Source organism: Girardinichthys multiradiatus, chromosome 8 (assembly GCF_021462225.1).
Source record: "Girardinichthys multiradiatus isolate DD_20200921_A chromosome 8, DD_fGirMul_XY1, whole genome shotgun sequence".
Lineage (NCBI taxonomy): Eukaryota > Metazoa > Chordata > Actinopteri > Cyprinodontiformes > Goodeidae > Girardinichthys > Girardinichthys multiradiatus.
Genome location: NC_061801.1, coordinates 26,970,341 through 26,989,137, shown reverse-complemented (window position 1 = coordinate 26,989,137; position 18,797 = coordinate 26,970,341). Strand labels below are relative to the sequence as shown.

The window sequence follows — 18,797 nt, the reverse complement described above, 5'->3', positions numbered from 1 at the left end:
AATGGCAGTTAAAAAACCTACGCCATCATCCCGCGCCTTTGTTTTCAGGCTGTATCAGAGCGGATGTGTTTTCTCTCAGAGCTAGCAAACTAAGTCAGTTATTTAGGTGGAAAATTGTCGTCTGAGATGATTCCGGTGACGTTTTGACGCCACTGGATCATCCCAAAAGTGGGATTAGTGTGAACGTTTAAACCGCAGGACTTGTTGTTGAAGAGGAACAAACAAAAGGTAATGTCAGAGCAGCTAGGCGCTATATTCCACTACTTGTTTGAGACGAGGTTCTCAGATGAAGTTGTTCCTAATTAAAAGTAACCTAGCATGTTTCTTATCGTGCTGTATGAAATGTCTAATTATTTAGTAATAAAAACAAGAAAGCGTTCATCTTGCTGAGTTAGCCAAAATAACGTTAAAAGAAAAATGTTTATTGATTGTGAACATTGGGTTCTTTAAGAGGAACTGAGATTTTACGGGACAAGAAATATTCTTAAAAAGTACAACAAACTCCTGAGGTAAATCGGCATGGAAGAAACTATACATTGTCTCATTTATATATTTTAATAGATGAAGTTAAACATGTTATTTTTTAAATGCTTATTAGGCGATGGGCACTTGTTTAGCAACAAATGACAGAACAGGGGGATGCAATAAACTAGAGACTGTCCTTTGGTGTAATTTTTCATATGTTTTAACCCGTGTTTTCTCATGTTTTCTGTGTGTAAACTTTTAGGTTTGTATTATATATAACCGTCCTGCTGCTTAACAAGATATTTTCAATCAACTGGAATGTCCTAGATTAATAAAGGTTTAAATAAAGTCAAGTTTGTTTGTACAGCATATTTAAAAGTAGTACATTTTACCAAAGTGAAATACAATAACATTTCTGAAACAACTCAAATAAATAAAACACTAACAATAAACCTAGGGTCTCTTACTCTACTCATTTCAAAAGGCAGAGAAAATAAATACTTTTTTATCAGAAATTTACATAAATCTTCCATTTAAATGAGGCTGATATGTAGAGGAAAGCTATGGCTGTGGGGACGCCACGGACAAAGCTTGATCACCTCTACATTTCAGTTTTAGATCTCAGATCATCCAGGAGAAACTTGCTGGTTGACTGTAGCTCTTAATGGTCCGTGGGGAGGAGATTACATTAATAAGTTGGGGCTAGACCGTTTAATATGTTTAGTAGTTTTATTAGAGAGGCACCAATAAGGCTTTTGCTGGCTGATGTTAAGGTTGTGTTTTTCTTTGAAGTTTGACCTACCGATTTCAGTTTCCTCTTAATGACTGTAAAACATACAAATTCATCCATGTTCACTTTAATTTAATTCGGCAATTAATTGTATCAAACATTGACCATGAAAGTAAAAATGTTAGTTTTGATTCCCATTTATGCATCAAAACATACATCCTTAACCTTTCTCTGATTTTTACTGAATTCACAAGCATGGGACGAATGAATGTGCTGTTTGTTGATGTTCTTATTGCTCAGAAAAAAATTGGAGTTTTCAGTTTTTATACATTTGATTAACGGGATCAAATTCTGATATTTCCATATTGGATCTGCGGATCCACAGTCACAGTCCATCAAGAGAAAACCCCTGTTATGATCACCAGTTGGTTTATTGATGCATTCATAGTTTTTATAGTTACAGTGTATCAATAAAAGCTAAAGTCCTTCTTTAAAAGGATGTTTCGGTAGATTTCTTTTTTTTTTTTTTGTCTTCTTTCATTTGCTTTGCTAATCATATCAATATTTTTTAGTCATCATTCAGAGATTTGTTGCACTGGTGTAAATTTTCAGTGAATAAGTTATGCTTTTGTGGTTTGCCTACGGAATCCTTTGTTTTGCAGGAGTGAAAAAAAAAACACGTTCACCCTTCTTGATAAAGCCGTGAAATCCAAAAGCTCAAAAAACTGGGTGTCATTTCATAATTGGCATTCTAGATTAAGAGGCCTAAGTGATCGCAATATCAATGTGTGTAATATCACAATTTACATGTTTCCTAATATCATTCAGTTCTAATGAAAATTGTTGATATTGTTTTTATCAAACTGAGTAAATGTTGTTTATCAGAAGGATATAGCAGTCAATCCTGAAACTTCATACGTTTTAATTTCCTGGACTGTTTTTATATCTAATATTGATTAAACATACAGCTATATTGAACGTTTGCAGCTTTAATACATTTTACTTCCTTATTTCTGCTTTACAACAACAGTTATATTAAGAAGAAAGTACACTTGCCATCAATTCAAGGGTGATGGTATATAAATGATCTGGTCTAAAGTTGTATAAATGTAAAAGTGTGTAAAATCCCACATAGTAACTTCCACTATGTCAGAGGAAGCCAAACTGCAAAGGAAAAACCCGGGACATAAGAGGATCTTTACATTATTTACAGCATGATCCTACATGTTTGGAAAGCCATATGTATATGTGAACTCAAACCGTTTTTGCTAAGTTTCTTCTGATCTTATTTCCAGAGGGTACACATGTCGTCTGCAGCAGAGACTGTGGAAAATGCCTCCATTATTGCAGAAAGCGCGGCTCATGATGGAAACCGCCTCTGGATTGGCAACATCGATCCAAAAATCACAGAGTGAGTAAATCCACTCTAATTTTAGCCGGGCATGTTTTTTATGTAATCCATTAACTAATGTATACCACTATAAAATCATTGCTTGAATGCTTACGTAACGATGCCAGCTTCACTTGTCTGTATAGAAATTTATCTCTAATAATAAGAAGTTAAAAGTGAAAAATGTGTTATTACAACATTCTAGAGAGTAATAAAAATGCTTTTTAATGCGGGTTCTGAACAAAGTCGCTATAATTAGGTTTACGGTATGAACCTGAGAGTATGGTTTTAACACGTGTACATGTCATACATGTACCCACAACATATTGTGGGTACATGTATGATTAATTAACTGTGTATGTTGTGTGTGTCATGGGCTGAGACAAAGCAGACGGGCCTGGGTGTGTGAAAGAGATGCAGTGAGGCGAGGAGACCTGCTCTGCTAAGGAGCAACCATCATTCCTCACTCACCTGCCCTGTTTACTCTCTCTGTGTCAACCTGAGGGTGTGTGCGTCTGTGCGTGAAGGTGTTTAAATCGACAGGAGAAGTATGGGTGGCACGTTGTAGAGGTGCAGGCACTCAACACTGTCTGAACATCATAAACCCGCCTCACTTTATGTGCACTTGCACGCATCCTTTCCTGCTGTGGATAAAAGTATTGTGAAAATGTTTTTAGGGTGAGGGGTGCTTTAGTACGCCTGTTGGGGGGGGGGGCTGCTGGAGAATGTACGGGCCCAGGTTCTGGTGGGCGTCTAGACAGGCGTTTCCTTCCCCTTTCCATACTCTGTTCTGCTGTGCTTCTCCTTAAAGAGTCCAGTGCTGCACCATGTGGAGGGAAAACAAGAGAAATGCACGTGGCCCCTGTTACTGATTGGGAAGATTAATTAGCTCCAGGCTAAAACATGCAGGACTTTCTCTGTTTGTCCTGCGAAACCAAATGTGGTGCAGAGGGGAGACCAGGAGCTAAGCCACTGAACACCCTGCACCGCTTTGGCAAGTTTCAAGTCAGTAGTGAATTCATTTTGTTCGTTTGTTGAACCTACTTGGAAAAAGAAACACAATGTTTTCTTTAAGACGGTATTAAAACATCAATCCTGTGAGAAAACATACTTGATTTGTATTTTAGACTAAATTAATTATATTTTCATTTGTCTATGATGTAATTTCCCACTTTTGTTTTGAAGTAAACAGTATGTTGAGTTGCTGAGTTCTGTTTAAAATCCATAGTTTAGGGCAGTTATCGGGTCTCATACTTGGATACCTAAACATGGATCAATCCCAAAGCTCTGTTGTGCATCTCCGCATAAATCCATCTGTTCTGTGAAGGCCCCAGACATTTGTTAGATAAATTAGTGAACAAACAGCATCATGAAGCCTAAGGAACACAGCAGGCAGGTCACGTGGAACGTTGTGGAGAGGTTTTAAGTTGAGTTGGATAATGAAACAGAATCCCACGCTTTGGAGATCTCATGAAGCGCTGTTCAGTCCATCATCTGCAAATTTTAAAGAGTATGGCACAACTGCAAAACTATCAAGAAATGGCTGTCCCACTAAACTGGCTTTGCAAGAAGAGGATTATTCACAGAAGCAGCCAAGAGACCCATGATAACTTTGGAGGAGCTGCAGAGATCCACAGCACAAGTGGGAGCATCTGTCAAAATTAAAAATATTAGTTGTCCTCTCCATCAATCTGGCCTGTTGTGAAGGAGTTGCAAAAAGGCGGCTATTGTTAAAAGAAAGCTATAAGAAGTCTCTTTCACAGTTTGCCACAAGTCATCTAGTAAACATTAAGAAGGAGGTGCCTTTTCATCAGATGAGACCAAAATTAAACTGCTTTTCCTATATTCAAAACGATATGTGTAGCAGACAGCTATGGTTCCATTTCTCTCTGAGCACACCATACTGTGAAACAAAGTGGTGGCAGTATCATTTCATGTGGTAGCTTTTCTTCAGCAGGGACTGGGAAGCTGGTCAGGGCTGATGGGAAGATGGATAGAGCTAAATATAGGACAATCATGGAAACATAATCCTTTTAGAGGCTGCAAAAGACTTTTGGGTTGTGGGTTGGACAACGGCCCTGAACATACAGCCGGAGCTACAATAGAAGGGTTTAGATAAAAGCATGGTCCTGTCAAAGTCCAGACCAATCTAATCGAGAATCTGTGAAAAGGCATGAAAAATGATGTTCACAAATGCTCTTCATCCAATCTGACTGAGCATTGTCTATTTAACAAAAAACAGGTAAAACTTTCAGTCTCTAGATGTGCAAAGCTGGTAGAGACACACTTGCTGGTTAATCTACCAAATATTGACAAAGGGGGCTATATTCATATGCATGCAATACTTTTCAGACTTTTTTATGTGGGGGAGAAGTTTTTTTTTTATATTGTATTATATTTCTCCCTGCCCTGTGATGGACTCGCAATCTATCCAGGGTGTACCCTGCCTCTGGCCTCATGACAGCTGGTGATAGGCTCCAGCTCCTGCCACCCTGCATGAATAAGTGGGTAGACAACGGATAGATGGATATTTCTTCCACTTGACAATTATAAACTACTTGTTTATCGACTAAAATCTCAATACGATACATTGAATTTTTATGTTTATAGAACGATAAAATGCAAAGTCCTATTCTGCTGTGGTTGCTCTGAGCAAAAGTATTAGATCAAAAAGGTTGTGATGATTCAAGAAAGCAGCACATTAATCTATTTAGCTGTATTTCCTGTCAAACCCAAGTAGTTACATAGATAAAAGCCCCACAGGGTGTCTAATTAGACTTTTTCCACGTTTTTTGCACACCTTTGAGACCGGAGGCATAGCAGGTGTTACTGAAGCTTTCAGCACACATTCATGTTTTGCTCTGTAGCAATCCATCACAGTCTTCCTCCTTGTTCCCTCTCTGGACCTCGTGTTACATGCAATGTTGTGTGCCTGGCATTTGTCATGTGTTTTTATTAGCAAACTTGAATAACCACAAGCAATGATTCATCTCACTGCCATAGGGTGAAGAAACTGCACAAAGCTGCCTTGCCAGAAAGTCTAAATGTAATGCCTATTTTTCCTCCGAACTTGAACTTTTCCGACCTAAAGCCTATTGTTATCCTTCTCTAGACTTGACTTGTATCACCCCTCTTCCTTCCTTCCTCTCGTATCTGTCTCACCTGGTTTCTAACCTCCTCTGTTCCACAGTTTCATCTTCCTTCTCCCACACATTTCACCTTGCTGTCAACATCCCCTCTCTGAACTTTACTCTCCCTTTGCCCACCTTTCCCTCCCTTTTCCTCTGGTTCCTCCCCTCTTCCTCTGGTGGTTTTTACAGCCCCCAGGAGAGGTAGCCCATTGTGGTTCAGCTCACTATAGCATCCCAAATAATGTTCCTAGAGTTTAATCTGTCCCAAAAATACATATCTAAGCATGTGTATGGCAAAATAGAATGATTATATTTCATGCATTGCAAAATAAGTTGCAAGTAAAGATCGAAAAGTTGGGAAACAGCTGTATGTGCTAGTCCTAAAATGTGTTAAATCTAAGGAAAATCTTGTTTCTGATCAGATTTCGCCAAAGTCAAAAGTTAATCTATGCATTAGAGCCTAATTGGAAATATTTAACCAGATTATATTCTATACGTGCCTTTTCTTTGCACATTTGTCTAATGCAGGATGAGCTACCTCCACATGTGAGACTCACAGGGTGTTGTCTGGGAAAAGCAGAACTTGCTCAAGGCCCACTAGGGACTCGTAGAGAGAGAAAGAGGTGGACGACATTAGTACAACCTGTTGCTTAAACACCCTCCCAACCCCCCGCACAGAGTCCCTTTATAACACACACATGAACGTGCGCGGTCATGTCACACAGTCTTTTTTGTGGTCTCTCACAGCCACACAAACACCAACCACTTAAGGTTTTAAAAATAACAACTGCCTAAACAATAAAGACTGCAGCTTTAAGCCCCTCTAAACAGTTACACAAAGCACCTGGGGGTCACTCCCGGACCCGAACAGTTACACTAAGTAACGCCAACAAAAACACAGGAAGGTCTTCGGTGACGCTTTTTGTTGATTTATTTTCAACGTGAGTTTATTTTTATGTTTACATTTTGTGAGGCATTTATAAAGTCAGTCAGTCAGTCATTTTCTACCGCTTATTCCATAGTGGGTCGCGGGGGAGCTGGTGCCTATCTCCAGCAGTCTATGGGCGAGAGGCGGGGTACACCCTGGACAGGTCGCCAGTCCATCGCAGGGCAACACACAAACAACCATGTACACACTCATTCATTCACCTAAGGGCAATTTAGAGAGACCAATTAACCTAACAGGCATGTCTTTGGACTGTGGGAGGAAGCCGGAGTACCCGGTGAGAACCCACGCATGCACGGGGAGAACATGCAAACTCCATGCAGAAAGACCCCCGGTCGGGAATCGAACCCAGGACCTTCTTGCTGCAAGGCAACAGTGCTACCAACTGCGACACCGTGCAGCCCCTGCACTCTCGCCCCTAGACTGCTGGAGATAGGCACCAGCTCCCCCGCGACCCACTATGGAATAAGCATTTATAAAGGACGACTAAATTCAATTCAATTCAAAAATATTTTATTAATCCCAAAGGGAAATTAAATAATGGTGCTGTTTTATCTTGTCCAAGAAGTTGCTGCAATCAACAGTTGGGCAACCCCATTTTTTAATGTTTGGTGTAAAATACAAACCTAAATGCTGAAATATGTTTAAAAAACAGCTTGCAACATTAAAGGTGCACTGTGTATGTTGAGGAGCAAAGACAGCGTTGTAATGGAGCTGTCTGTGATTGACCTGCAGCCGTGTGTCTTTAATTGTCCATCAGTGATGTTTCATACTAAGAAAACAGTGTTATGTTCCAATACAGATGTGTAAGCATTGCTTCAGCTTTTTCTCTAGTTGGAATGCTTTGCCTATAAGTTGTAAAATGATTATTGTGAAGAATATTCAGAGCTCTGCAAAGCAGCAACTGTAATATGTTTTTTTTCAGTGGGCAGTCTCAGTTATTTTTCTTCTGTTTTCGTGTTTCATCATTAGGAATCTCTACGGAGCATTGGGCTGTGTTTGTATGGTTTGTCCTTAAAGATGTTCTGTGGACCAGGGATGGCTGCTTCCTCAGCTTATGAGCTCTTTCTATATGACCAGCAACATAAAATTACCCTTAATCCAAAACAAGGATAAGTGACAAGAAGGAATCAATGACAGCGATGCTTTAACCAATCCCAACACTCAAAAACGTAAACCAGGGCAGTTGTCCACTTCATGTTAACATGTCGTTTCCAGTTAACACATAAAAAGGTGTTTTGTTGGGTTAAACTGATTTCATAAAACTTTTTGAGTGAACCTGTTTCATGTGATCAGAGCTATTTCTACTCCTTTCTAACCTTTACTTCAAGTACATTAAGTAGGAAAGAAATATTAGATTAGTAAATCGTTGTTTAAAAAAGAATCCTCAATGCCTCAATTACTTGCACCTCTAACAACCCTTATAGCATGAAGGTAACTGAATTAGGATTGCATAATATATTTTCATCGCAGTATTGGTGTGTGAAACATTAATATTGCTGAGGAATGGCTGGAATGCAATATTTGATGAGTGTGTCAAGATTTCACGCTTTGCACGCTAGTAAAGTGTTCCAGATGCATCTGAGGCTACCACTGCAGAAAGATGCAGTCTTACTGCAGTGGTAGCCCAATGACAGTACCCAAGATGCCAAAGATCACGAGGAGGTTTGGAAGCATATGACAGATGAGAAAAGGAGTAATGGGGTCAATGCGGATTTATTGCTTATTATCATCGCATGATTCTTCTAGTATCACGCAAGCTTAAGCTGAAGCATGTTTTCATTTCTCTGCATTTTTTTAAGTTCATCAGACTCTTCAGGACCTTTTAATTAGTAATTCATGACTTCCTGTTTACCTGGGGAGTGAATAAAGCATGACTCAGAGCCTCACTCTTGAAAATGGGAACGACGAGAATAGGGATGGGTACCTTTCACACTTGAACTGATATGGTACTGTTACACGGTACCTTAAAATTGATACCAGTACTCAACGGTACCAGTTTTCGGTACTTTTGTGTGTGTTTGTGTGGTAATAAATATTCGTGTAATAAAATCTAAAAAAAAATTCAATTTAACATTTTTAATTTAACTAAATGAATGCCTGAAGGTGCCACATCAATTTATTCAATTGTGAACACCATGGGAACATCCATCCATCGTACTGTTCAGTAAGAGGCTTCTGTGTCCCAGACATGAACAAGTTTTAATGGGAAATGTGTGTATGAACCCCAGAACAAAAGCAAAAGACCATGTAAAGATCCTGACTAAACCTGGTAACAGAGAGCCGTTATCCACAGATAAACGAGTCCTGAACCAACATGGGCTGAAAGGCCTGATGAAACTAGAAAGGATTTTAGCCATAAGGACGATCACATTTGGAGAAAAAAGGGCCGGAGAAGTACAGTGGTAATGGCATCATGTTGTGAGGGTGCTTTACTAGGACGGGTCCACTTAAAAATAGCTGGCGTCATGGAGAAAGAACATTATGTGAAAATATTAAAGCAACATCTCAAGACCATCAGCCTGGAAGTTAAAGCTTGGGCATAGAAGGGTCTTCTAAATGGACGAAGACCCTAAGCAGACCGCCACATGAGGTACGGATTGGGCTTAACAACAACCAAGTCAATGTTTTAGACTAGCTATCACAAAGCTCTGATCTCAGTCCTGTAGAACGTTTGTGGGCAGCGCTGAAAAGGTGTACAGCCAAGGCAGCCTACACAGCTGACCCAGTTATACCAGTTCTGTCAGGAGAAAATGGGCCAAAGTTCCAGCAAACTGTTGTGAGAAGCTTGTGGAAGGAAACCCAAAATGTTGGACCCAACAAATACGAAGGAAACGTGTAAACTACTGACTTTAAAAAATCTTTCTTTATTCTGCCTTTTAGTATGGGAAATAATTGCATTAATCCTAGCTAGTCTAAAACAGGAGCGCTTTTGTCTGATTTAATGCCAGACAGTGAGGGGAAAAAGGTTGTCTTTTTATGCAGCGTATATACCGTAAATATCTGGCTTCAACTGTACCTACTCCACTAAATTCATCTTTATCTACTGTCAGAGTTATAATTAATACATTTAAAACAGCTTAAAAATATGAATTATTTGGTGATCAGAAACAAGCGGTCTAATATGACTTTGGAGAGCACTAACTCTCTCCTGGCTTTTTAGAGAATAAATAAATGCGTTCTTTGAGTGACCCTGAACTTAAGCTCTCTTCTGTACTGTCGGAGAAACAATTTCTTCCCATGACTGCTAGTGGTCCCACTCACACACACACACACACACACACACACACACACACACATGCTGCATATCTCTTTAGTGACTGCGTATCTGTCGTCATCCCCAGTCCAGTGGTGCCCTGCAGCTTCTACGCCGTCATCGGAGGTTGTTTGTGCCGAACTCCAGCGCTCAGAGGGGATTTGGGGTTTCCTCTGTTTTATTTCCTCATTGTCCTGCTACTGTATCCTCAGCATTGTCTCAATAAGAGATTTACTGTTAATGGCCAGCCACACCAGCTGGCCCCGTGCTAAAAAGGTGTCAAGGAGAGAAAGCTGTCATTCTCATTAGCCCGACCTGACAGATTCACAGACCAAGCTGTGGCCAAACGATCTCATGCTATTACGCTTGTTTTCCTTGTTTTTTGTTTGATTTACAATGGTACAAAACATAAAATATGGTAGATACCTAAAAGGTTTTGGATTCTTAGTTGTAATACCTTTAGGTGAGGTTTAAAGATGCCTTTCTACGTTGATTAATAATTGTGGGGAATGCTTTGTGCTAAATTGTTTTGACCACTTGTAATGTCATTGTTTACCAAAAGTAAATTAGATCAAGTTCCTAATGCATGAATGAATTCAGTTCTTTAAAATTTAAAATCTAGTTTTTTCTTAATTTAATATTTTCTTTGACACATTCTTTGGGGGAGAGGTGGCCTAGTGGTTAGAACAGGAGGTTTGTGTTCCAGAGGGGAACACAAGGGGCCAGGTTCATATCCCACAGATTACCAATCTGGGTCCCTGAGCAAGACCCTTAGCCCCAGAATGCTCCCCAGGCGCCGCACAATGGCAGCCCACTGCTCCCTATAAGGGATGGGTTAAATGCAGAGGACACATTTCATTGTAATGTACATGTGCAATGACCAATAAAGATGATTATTTATTCTTTCTGCTTATTTTATTTTTCTCATTTTCCTGGCAGGTATCACCTGGTGAAGCTTTTGGAGAAGTTTGGCAAAGTTAAACAGTTTGACTTCCTGTTTCATAAGTCCGGGCCTTTGGAGGGGCAGCCACGCGGCTACTGCTTTGTCAATTTCAGCACCAGAGAGGTAGACAAAGCAGACGTCCATCTTTTTTCATTTTTAAGACCATTTGTTGTAAATCTTTGTGCCCAGATCATTCGGGTTTGTGCGGGTTAGCTGTATTATATCCTCTTCTTTTTTGTTGTCAATGGATCCGTTTTGTTGTTTGTGCACACGAGAGCAGAAAAGGCCTCTCACAGATGGAGTCTGTATATTTTATCAGAGAAGGTCGATTCATTCAGTGTAAAGTTTAAAGTGAAAATGTTCAACAAACTTTACGAGACATCCATGAGCAGACAGGAACTGAGTGTTTATTTTGACTGAAGTGGACTGTGTTTCTAAGAAAAGAGAAATAAAATAAAAGGACTTAAAGAGTGCGCTCAGCTTCACAGGTTTGTTGGGCAGTGTTTGTTTTGGAGTGTGCTTGGGGATCATGATAAGCATCTCGTTTCACAGCTAGTGTCTATCAGTGGGATATGAAGCCCTCCCAACAGGATTATACAGAGGAAGTGGCTGTTTATCTTACACACTCACACTCACTCGCATGTAGACACGGTCAGATAAAGAACTTCAGGAATATAGTTTTACATCGCACATTGCATGAGACAAATCTAGATTTAGCTAACCATGATTTAGCTTCGGCTCTGTGTGGCTCTTTGTCATCTTTCATCATTTATCTAATGACTTGGATGTCTTTTGTTTCCTTATTCCGTTTTTCCCCTTCGCTGTGTTGTCTACAGGAGGCAGAGAGGGCAATCCAGTGTTTAAATGGGAAGCTAGCTTTATCCAAGAAGCTGGTGGTCCGATGGGCGCACGCTCAGGTGAGGGTAAGTAAGCTCAATCACAACAGTTTAATGTTTGCTCTGCGGATGCAGTCCTTGGTTAGTTCAACAGGTGAAGGTCAAACTGAATTTGTTTGCCTGTCTAAAACTTTGACTGTTGCTGTCCATCTGGCATGAAATCGGTGATATTGTTGAAGGAACTGAACAATGATTGTAGTTTTCACCCTATATTCCTTTAACATTACCGCTGCAGTTCACAGAGAGAGGAGAGATCCCTGCACAAACCCAGGGCTTGCTCTTAACAATAGACAGCCGGCTGACGAAGGGTGAAGGGATATCCTGCACAAAGGCGAATCCCACCCTTCACACACACACACACACACACACACACACAGAGATACACATACAAATATGCACAAAGACATTACAGAGGGAGGCGAAGGTCAATGCTGCAGCCTCTTTGACAACATGCTGTTAAATCTGCTTGCAGGTTTATTGAAAGTGGGCTGAATTTTGATATTGGATTAAAAATAGAAGCTATCTGCGCTGAGATGCTCACAGATATAACAAAATTAATTTATCGCTGTATGTCTGATTGTAATTCAAAAGGTGAGATTGAGCTGTCAGTTTTCCATCCATCCATCCATCCATCCATCCATCCATCCATCCATCCATCCATCTGCCATGATTTCTCAGTAAAGTTTAGTAATATTTTTTTAAATTGTCTAAAACTATCAAGATGCAGAGCTATGAAAATATGAGTCTAGGCCAGAATTGCATTAATAATAATGTACATGAACCTTTCTCTCTACCTTACATGTTCTGTATGATGACTGCAACCTGCTTTGACAGTTGTTTTACCCTGGAAGACCTTTCACAGCTTATGTTTCCCTATAGCAGCTCAGATGACGGTGTCGGCTTAGTTCAAGATGGCCCCTTTCACTACAACCCCAAAGATAGTGTTTAGCTAAATATGAAACCAGACAAGACCTCAGATCCGCTCTGGCTCTCCTGTTGGTGGAGATGATTCAAGGAGACGTTTTCCTCTTGAATTTAACCCCTGAAGCTGCTCACAGATATCAAATAAGTGTACAATATTTAAACTTTATAGTTAAACCTCTTTTTAAGATATTTTAAGACATATTTTGAAACTGAATATTTTCTTTTCTTCGTAAAAATTACTATAAAAAATAATTACAAGTCTATGTTAAATGAGTTGCTCTGTTAAAATGCGTCCTTTTACATGTATTATATATTTATTTGATGAAATGTATTATGTCATCGGGTCTGCTTATGCAGGGAATTCTAAACATGATCTTAAGTGTGGAAAGGACACTTCAATGCAGAGGTTTAGACGAACAACCTGAAACATTTTGTCTGAACTCTCCTGGATTGTTTACAATTTATTCCAGCCTCACTGACTCTATGCAAATCTCCTGGCATTCCGGCCTGTAGGAATAGGTGGAAGGGAAGGGTTCTGGCTGGAGGAAAAGTCATTGTTTCACACTCTATGCATTACTTGTGTCACTGAACAGTATGCAATAACAGCTGTTCTAATTCCACGAGCATAGCTTGAGGACAAGGTTTATACATGAACTGTATCTGCTGCAGGAAGCAGCAGAAATGACCATATCTGTCATGTGATCATACATTGTTTTTTTTGTTTGTTTGTTTGTTTTTTTTCTGCAGGTTACACGATGATTGGAAGGTGGTTTTGAGAGGAATGAGTGGAGATGTTTGTTGTTGCTCATCAGATGGTCCGACATTACTCATCCTCAGAGTGTGACTGAGCTGGATGCCCCGATTGGTTAAAATTTGATTGACTGGACATGAAAAAGTTGAATTCAAAAATGTAATATTTACCATATATGTGGAAGTGAGCCAACGTTGAATTTCCAGGCTGCTGTCTGTAGTGTTACATTTGTTCTGATTGCTGCTGATAGGATTCCTCCTTTCTCTATCTTCTGTTAATTTAAGAGAAAAGATTTGATCTTATGCTGACAGTTTGTATTGATCTTGCATATTTTGTAATTGTTGCCACCTTTTTTTTCCTCGCCACATTTTCTTTACAGAGGTTTGAAGGTTTTCGTAATGAGAAGACGATGCCTGCAAGCCTGGAACCATCATGCAGTGGTTCAACAGAGGCAGGATCCATTACAACAAGCAACCTCAGGTTGGTATCATATTTCATTTTTCAGGTCGGGATCAGATGAAAATAGAAAACAGAGTATGAAAAATATTTCCTTTTTTCAAGCAAAGTTCCCTCTTTTTTTCTCCAAAGTTAATGATAATCATTGGAGTCAAACTTTTCAAATCTAGTTTTATTGGACGAACCACAGGACTTGTCTTTAGGGCTGTGTGCATTTGCAGAACTGTAATCTGGGTTTTTATGTTGCTTTTGGAGTAATGGCTTCTTCCTTGCTGAGCGGCCTGTCAGTTCTATTTGGTACAGGTCTTACCATCTTCACCTTTGATTTATATGCACATTTGGTGTGATGGCTGGGTTTGTCATGGTGTTATTACTTGGATATACCAGTTTGAACAGATGAGCATGGCACTTTCAGGCATCTGGAAATTGTACTTAAAGATGAATGTGCCTTGTGAAGGTCCACACTTCTTATCCTGAAATCTTGGCTGATCTATTTTCATTTTTTTTGTTTATCACAATGTCACACAAGTTTGTTTGAGGTGTTGCTTTTAAAACATCAACAGGTGTGCCCCTTTTTAACTCAAAGGTTGGAAACTAACCTGTCAAATCTATTAGTTTGACTTTTAAAAATAGCATGTAAATATTTGGTTTCACCTCTATATCCTCATAAGAACTAACTAAACCATGTAAAAAATATTTAAGGACTGTATTTCTTTTTTCATAGTTTTATTGGTTTTCTTATATGGAAGCAAATCGTTTCCATATTTGAAATTAAAAAGCATTTTCAGAAATGCTTTTTCATTTTAAGAATGTGGCTGCATTGTTTGACTCATAAATGAAATTAGTAATCAATAACCCTATTTGCAGTTTAATTTTCTTCTTCAAGACTGCTCATTCCTTCACTAAATTAAAATGAAAAAGACATTTGAGATTTATTTTTCAAAATATGCCCCAGCAAATAGATACCAAAATTCAATTTGAAATGTAAAATTTGAAAATGAAAAAGCATTTCCAGGAATGCTTTTTCATTTTAAGAATGTAGCTCAATTATTTGACCCATAAATAAAATTAGTAATCAATAATTTTCTTCTTCATGACTGCACATTTTATGCCATAATCAAAAAGAAAACAAAGCAGACATTGCTTTTTCGTTTTAGTGGTCTGCCCGCAAAGTACTGCCCAGAACTCGAAAATGAAAAAGCATTCAGAGCGGCGGGCACAGAAGAGTGACGTCAGCAGCCGCTCTTCCTCAGCTCCCTGCTGACCGAGCTACCCATCTTGTTCAGTAGGGGGCGCTGTGCATGTCTGCATTGCATTACATTGCAAACGTGCCGCGAAATTGATTGAATTGCAGCAGGGCCGAGCTCAATTTGTGGCAGTGGCAGGCAGAACTGGCAGTTCTGGTGGCAGCCTTATGGCCTGAGACATCCAGCGTGTTTTTAAGCATTTATTTATATTTTTCTGTGAGGGACGATTCAGAATAGCCGCTCATGCTCTATAATAAACCGGCTGTTTGTGCAATAAATCGTCATCCTTTCAACACGTCACACATACACATAGTGCTATTTATTTTCCATGTCAAGTAAATACAATCACCTTATGTTATGGGTCTAAAGCTGTTTATTAAATAATAATCAATAATGAAATCATTATTTAAAGGTAACAGGCTATAACAATAATGACAACCCATTTGCCGATAATCTGCATTAGCTTCCACAAAAACAGCGGCAACCGCTTTGGCAAGCTTTTACGGCCGGTCTGGCATCCTCGCGGAATCCCGTGCCACCCTGCAGCAGGCAGCAGAACTGCCACAGCCTGCCACCGGAACTACCAGTTCTGCCTGCCATTGCCACAAATTGAGCTCGGCCCTGCTGCAATTCAATCAATTTCGCGGCACGTTTGCAATGTAATGCAATGCAGACGTGCACAGCGCCCCCTACTGAACAAGATGGGTAGCTCGGTCAGCAGGGAGCTGAGGAAGAGCGGCTGCTGACGTCACTCTGCTGCGCCTGCCGCTCGGAATGCTTTTTCATTTTCGAGTTCTGGGCAGTACTTTGCGGGCAGACCACGAAAACGAAAAAGCAACGTCTGCTTTGTTTTCTTTTTGATTATGGCATAAAATGTGCAGTCATGAAGAAGAAAATGATTGATTACTAATTTTATTTATGGGTCAAATAATGAAGCCACATTCTTAAAATGAAAAAGCATTTCTGGAAATGCTTTTTCATTTTCAAATTTTACATTTCAAATTGAATTTTGGTATCTATTTGCTGGGGTACATTTTGAAAAATAAATCTCAAATGTCTTTCATTTTAATTAAGTGAAAGAATGAGCAGTCTTGAAGAAGAAAATTAAAATGCAAATAGGATTATTGATTACTAATTTCATTTATGAGTCAAACAATGCAGCCACATTCTTAAAATGAAAAAGCATTTCTGAAAATGCTTTTTCATTTCAAATATGGTAACGATTTGCTTACATATTCTTAAAGGTGTGGACTGGTTTCTGTCATTTCTGTTTTAATGTAAGCAACCATGACTTAGGCTAGTCAGTTTAACTAGTAAGAGGTGAAAGGTATTGTTCTGTTAGTATGTAACAGTTACTGTAAGTCAGAAGTAAGCGCTTTCTTAATGCCAGTGTAACACATTATAAGGTTTCGCTGTGCGTTAACTGAACGTGTGGATGCATGCAGCCCCATCCATACAAACACACACCAGCCAAACTGCCGGGTCCTTTGCATGGAGCACAAATCTCGGCTTCAATAAACACAGTTCTGTGTAGAAAGGTATAGTCTGTCAGGTTTTTCCGGGACATAATAGGACACTTTGCCTCTGTAGTGTGAACCCCTAACATCTAAACACTCCTCGCGACCCATCTGATGCTCACACTTTTCTTTTTCTCTGCTCCACTTTTAGGATACTTGTCCAACCCTTACCCATCCCTCCTCAACTCCATCTCACACAAGCTCCACAATTTCTCCGGCAGTCCTCTGTCTTGCGCTCCTCCATATTTCATCTCGACGTTTAAAGTTGTTGATCTCAGTTTTTTTGTAATCCGCCCCACCTGTCAGCAAGGCTGATATTGTCTCCTTTTTGTTTTCTTCCCCTCTCTGTTTTCCGTTTCCCCTCACCCTCACTGCTAACATCTCCTCTACGACTTTTTTTTTTCTCTCCAGCACGAGCGCTAAAATACGTGCCATAGAGGCCAAGCTGCAGATGATGGAGGAGAATCCAGATGATAGCTTCTCAGGCCCGTCGGCCTATGTTTACAACAAACCGCCTGAGAGGAAGCGCTGGGAGCCCTACCCTAAATCGCACCACAGTAACCAGAGCAGGCCCTTCCGCAAGTTTAGGAGATGACCCATCCTCCTCCCTACTCCGAAGCCGCCTCTTCCCCTTCTCCTCGGTGTTCTGCTCTTAACTCGCCCCCATCTCTACACAGACTTTTGAATCTGAGAAGAGTTTGAAGCTGAAGCAGATGAACAGCACTAGGACTGTATGGATGATTAAAGTTTATTTTTCTGCTGTGCCAGTGATCTGACTGGCTCATTTATAAAACTCCTCTGTCAGTTGTGCAGATTTTTGATGCAGTTCAAAACTTCTGACGGCTAATGTTTATGTCACTGTTTTTTAACAGGTTTCCTTGTTTCACATCATGTTATTTAACTAATAAAATGTTTTTGATTTGTGTTGGAGTTCTTTTTTTTACCACCATCTGTCATCCATTCAGCTGGACTGAAGCCGCTTGTGCGTCTTCGTTTTTTTGTGTTGCCTCTTCAGGACGTTCTCTGCTTTAATCACCTCCCTTTTTAAGACCAGACATTTCAACGACTTAAACCATTGAAGAATGCCCAGCTCAGATGTGTTTTGAATGTCGTTATTGGGTTAGGAGGTTGGATATATTTTCTCGATGACGTCCCCTTGTTGGATCCGTTGACTCAACAAGTCGGATCAAACGTCCAAGGAAGTGCACTGCCCACAGCTCTCCGTGGCATCTCAATCATCTACCTTCAAGCAGGGCCCTATTGTTTATTTTAGAAGCATTTAAGTTCATATTTTCAAGAAGTAATAATCAAAACAGAAGCAGGATTTTATAGATTTATCAATAGATTTATTAAACAAGGATGTTGGGGACTACAACCCATCTTGTGCTGTTTTAAATAAATTGGTTCTAATAATAGCTGAACTGTAATATCACTTTTAATAAATTGACCAATCAGAATTGAGGACATGAAAGAATGAGTTTAAGTCAGTTTGAAAGAAAACTGGGGAGTTGATCTAAGCAGGTTCTTGAAAACTTGTTGGAGTCATTGTTTTATTCCCAACTGAATTAATTATTAACTTAAAGTGTTTTTGTTTTTTTTTTGGCTGCATTGATCCTTTATACAGCGTTCAGTGTTCCATTTGGATCAACAAAAATCAGGAAGTGTTCAGCTTTCTAAAAACTTTAATTGGCTGACACGCTTGACTTATTGGATTTGATGCCTTTAGGTCTGGATCTTGTTGGTAATTTTAACGCTTTTACATCCCTTCCTTGCTTCTGTCTTTAGGTTTTTGGTCATTTCGTTAGGCGTCATTTAAATTGATATTGTTTTAATGTTGGGAAACCGTCAAAAACAGATTTGAGATTTCGTTTTTTATTATTATTATTTTTAAATAGTAAACTTTCTTGAGAGTAAACTGTTCTGCCAGCAGCACCGGTGTTTCTCTCATGTTAACCAGTAATTCTCCAATATTCCTGCAGGGAAGAATGAGTACATTAATGGCGCTCCGGGTTTCAAAATAGTATTTACATTAAACACTTGATGCATTTATATATCTACATGTTTGCAATATCCCTGTTTGGAAACTTCTGAGAGTTTCATTAAAGTTGCTTTTATTGGATTTTATTTTGTCATTTTCATTATTTT

The 18,797-nt window shown here is 39.5% G+C and overlaps 1 protein-coding gene across 4 annotated transcripts; it reads left to right on the top strand.

Moving 5' to 3' along the window:
- The first annotated feature begins 10 nt into the window (after nucleotides 1-10).
- On the top strand, nucleotides 11-17,576 carry rbm18 (RNA binding motif protein 18). Of its 4 annotated transcripts, none has more exons than XM_047373683.1 (6): nucleotides 11-228; nucleotides 2,491-2,606; nucleotides 10,858-10,984; nucleotides 11,698-11,784; nucleotides 13,812-13,912; nucleotides 16,804-17,057. In XM_047373683.1, the coding sequence occupies exons 2-6, from the start codon at nucleotides 2,500-2,502 to the stop codon at nucleotides 16,913-16,915; spliced, it is 534 nt and encodes a 177-aa protein (XP_047229639.1). In that variant the 5' UTR covers nucleotides 11-228; nucleotides 2,491-2,499; the 3' UTR covers nucleotides 16,916-17,057. The 4 variants fall into 4 exon arrangements, with proteins under 4 accessions (XP_047229639.1, XP_047229640.1, XP_047229637.1 ...); XM_047373684.1 differs by having other exon boundaries at nucleotides 12-228; nucleotides 11,698-11,778; nucleotides 16,804-17,054; XM_047373681.1 differs by lacking the exon at nucleotides 16,804-17,057 and adding an exon at nucleotides 17,064-17,576 and having other exon boundaries at nucleotides 19-228.
- Nucleotides 17,577-18,797: the final 1,221 nt, after the last annotated feature.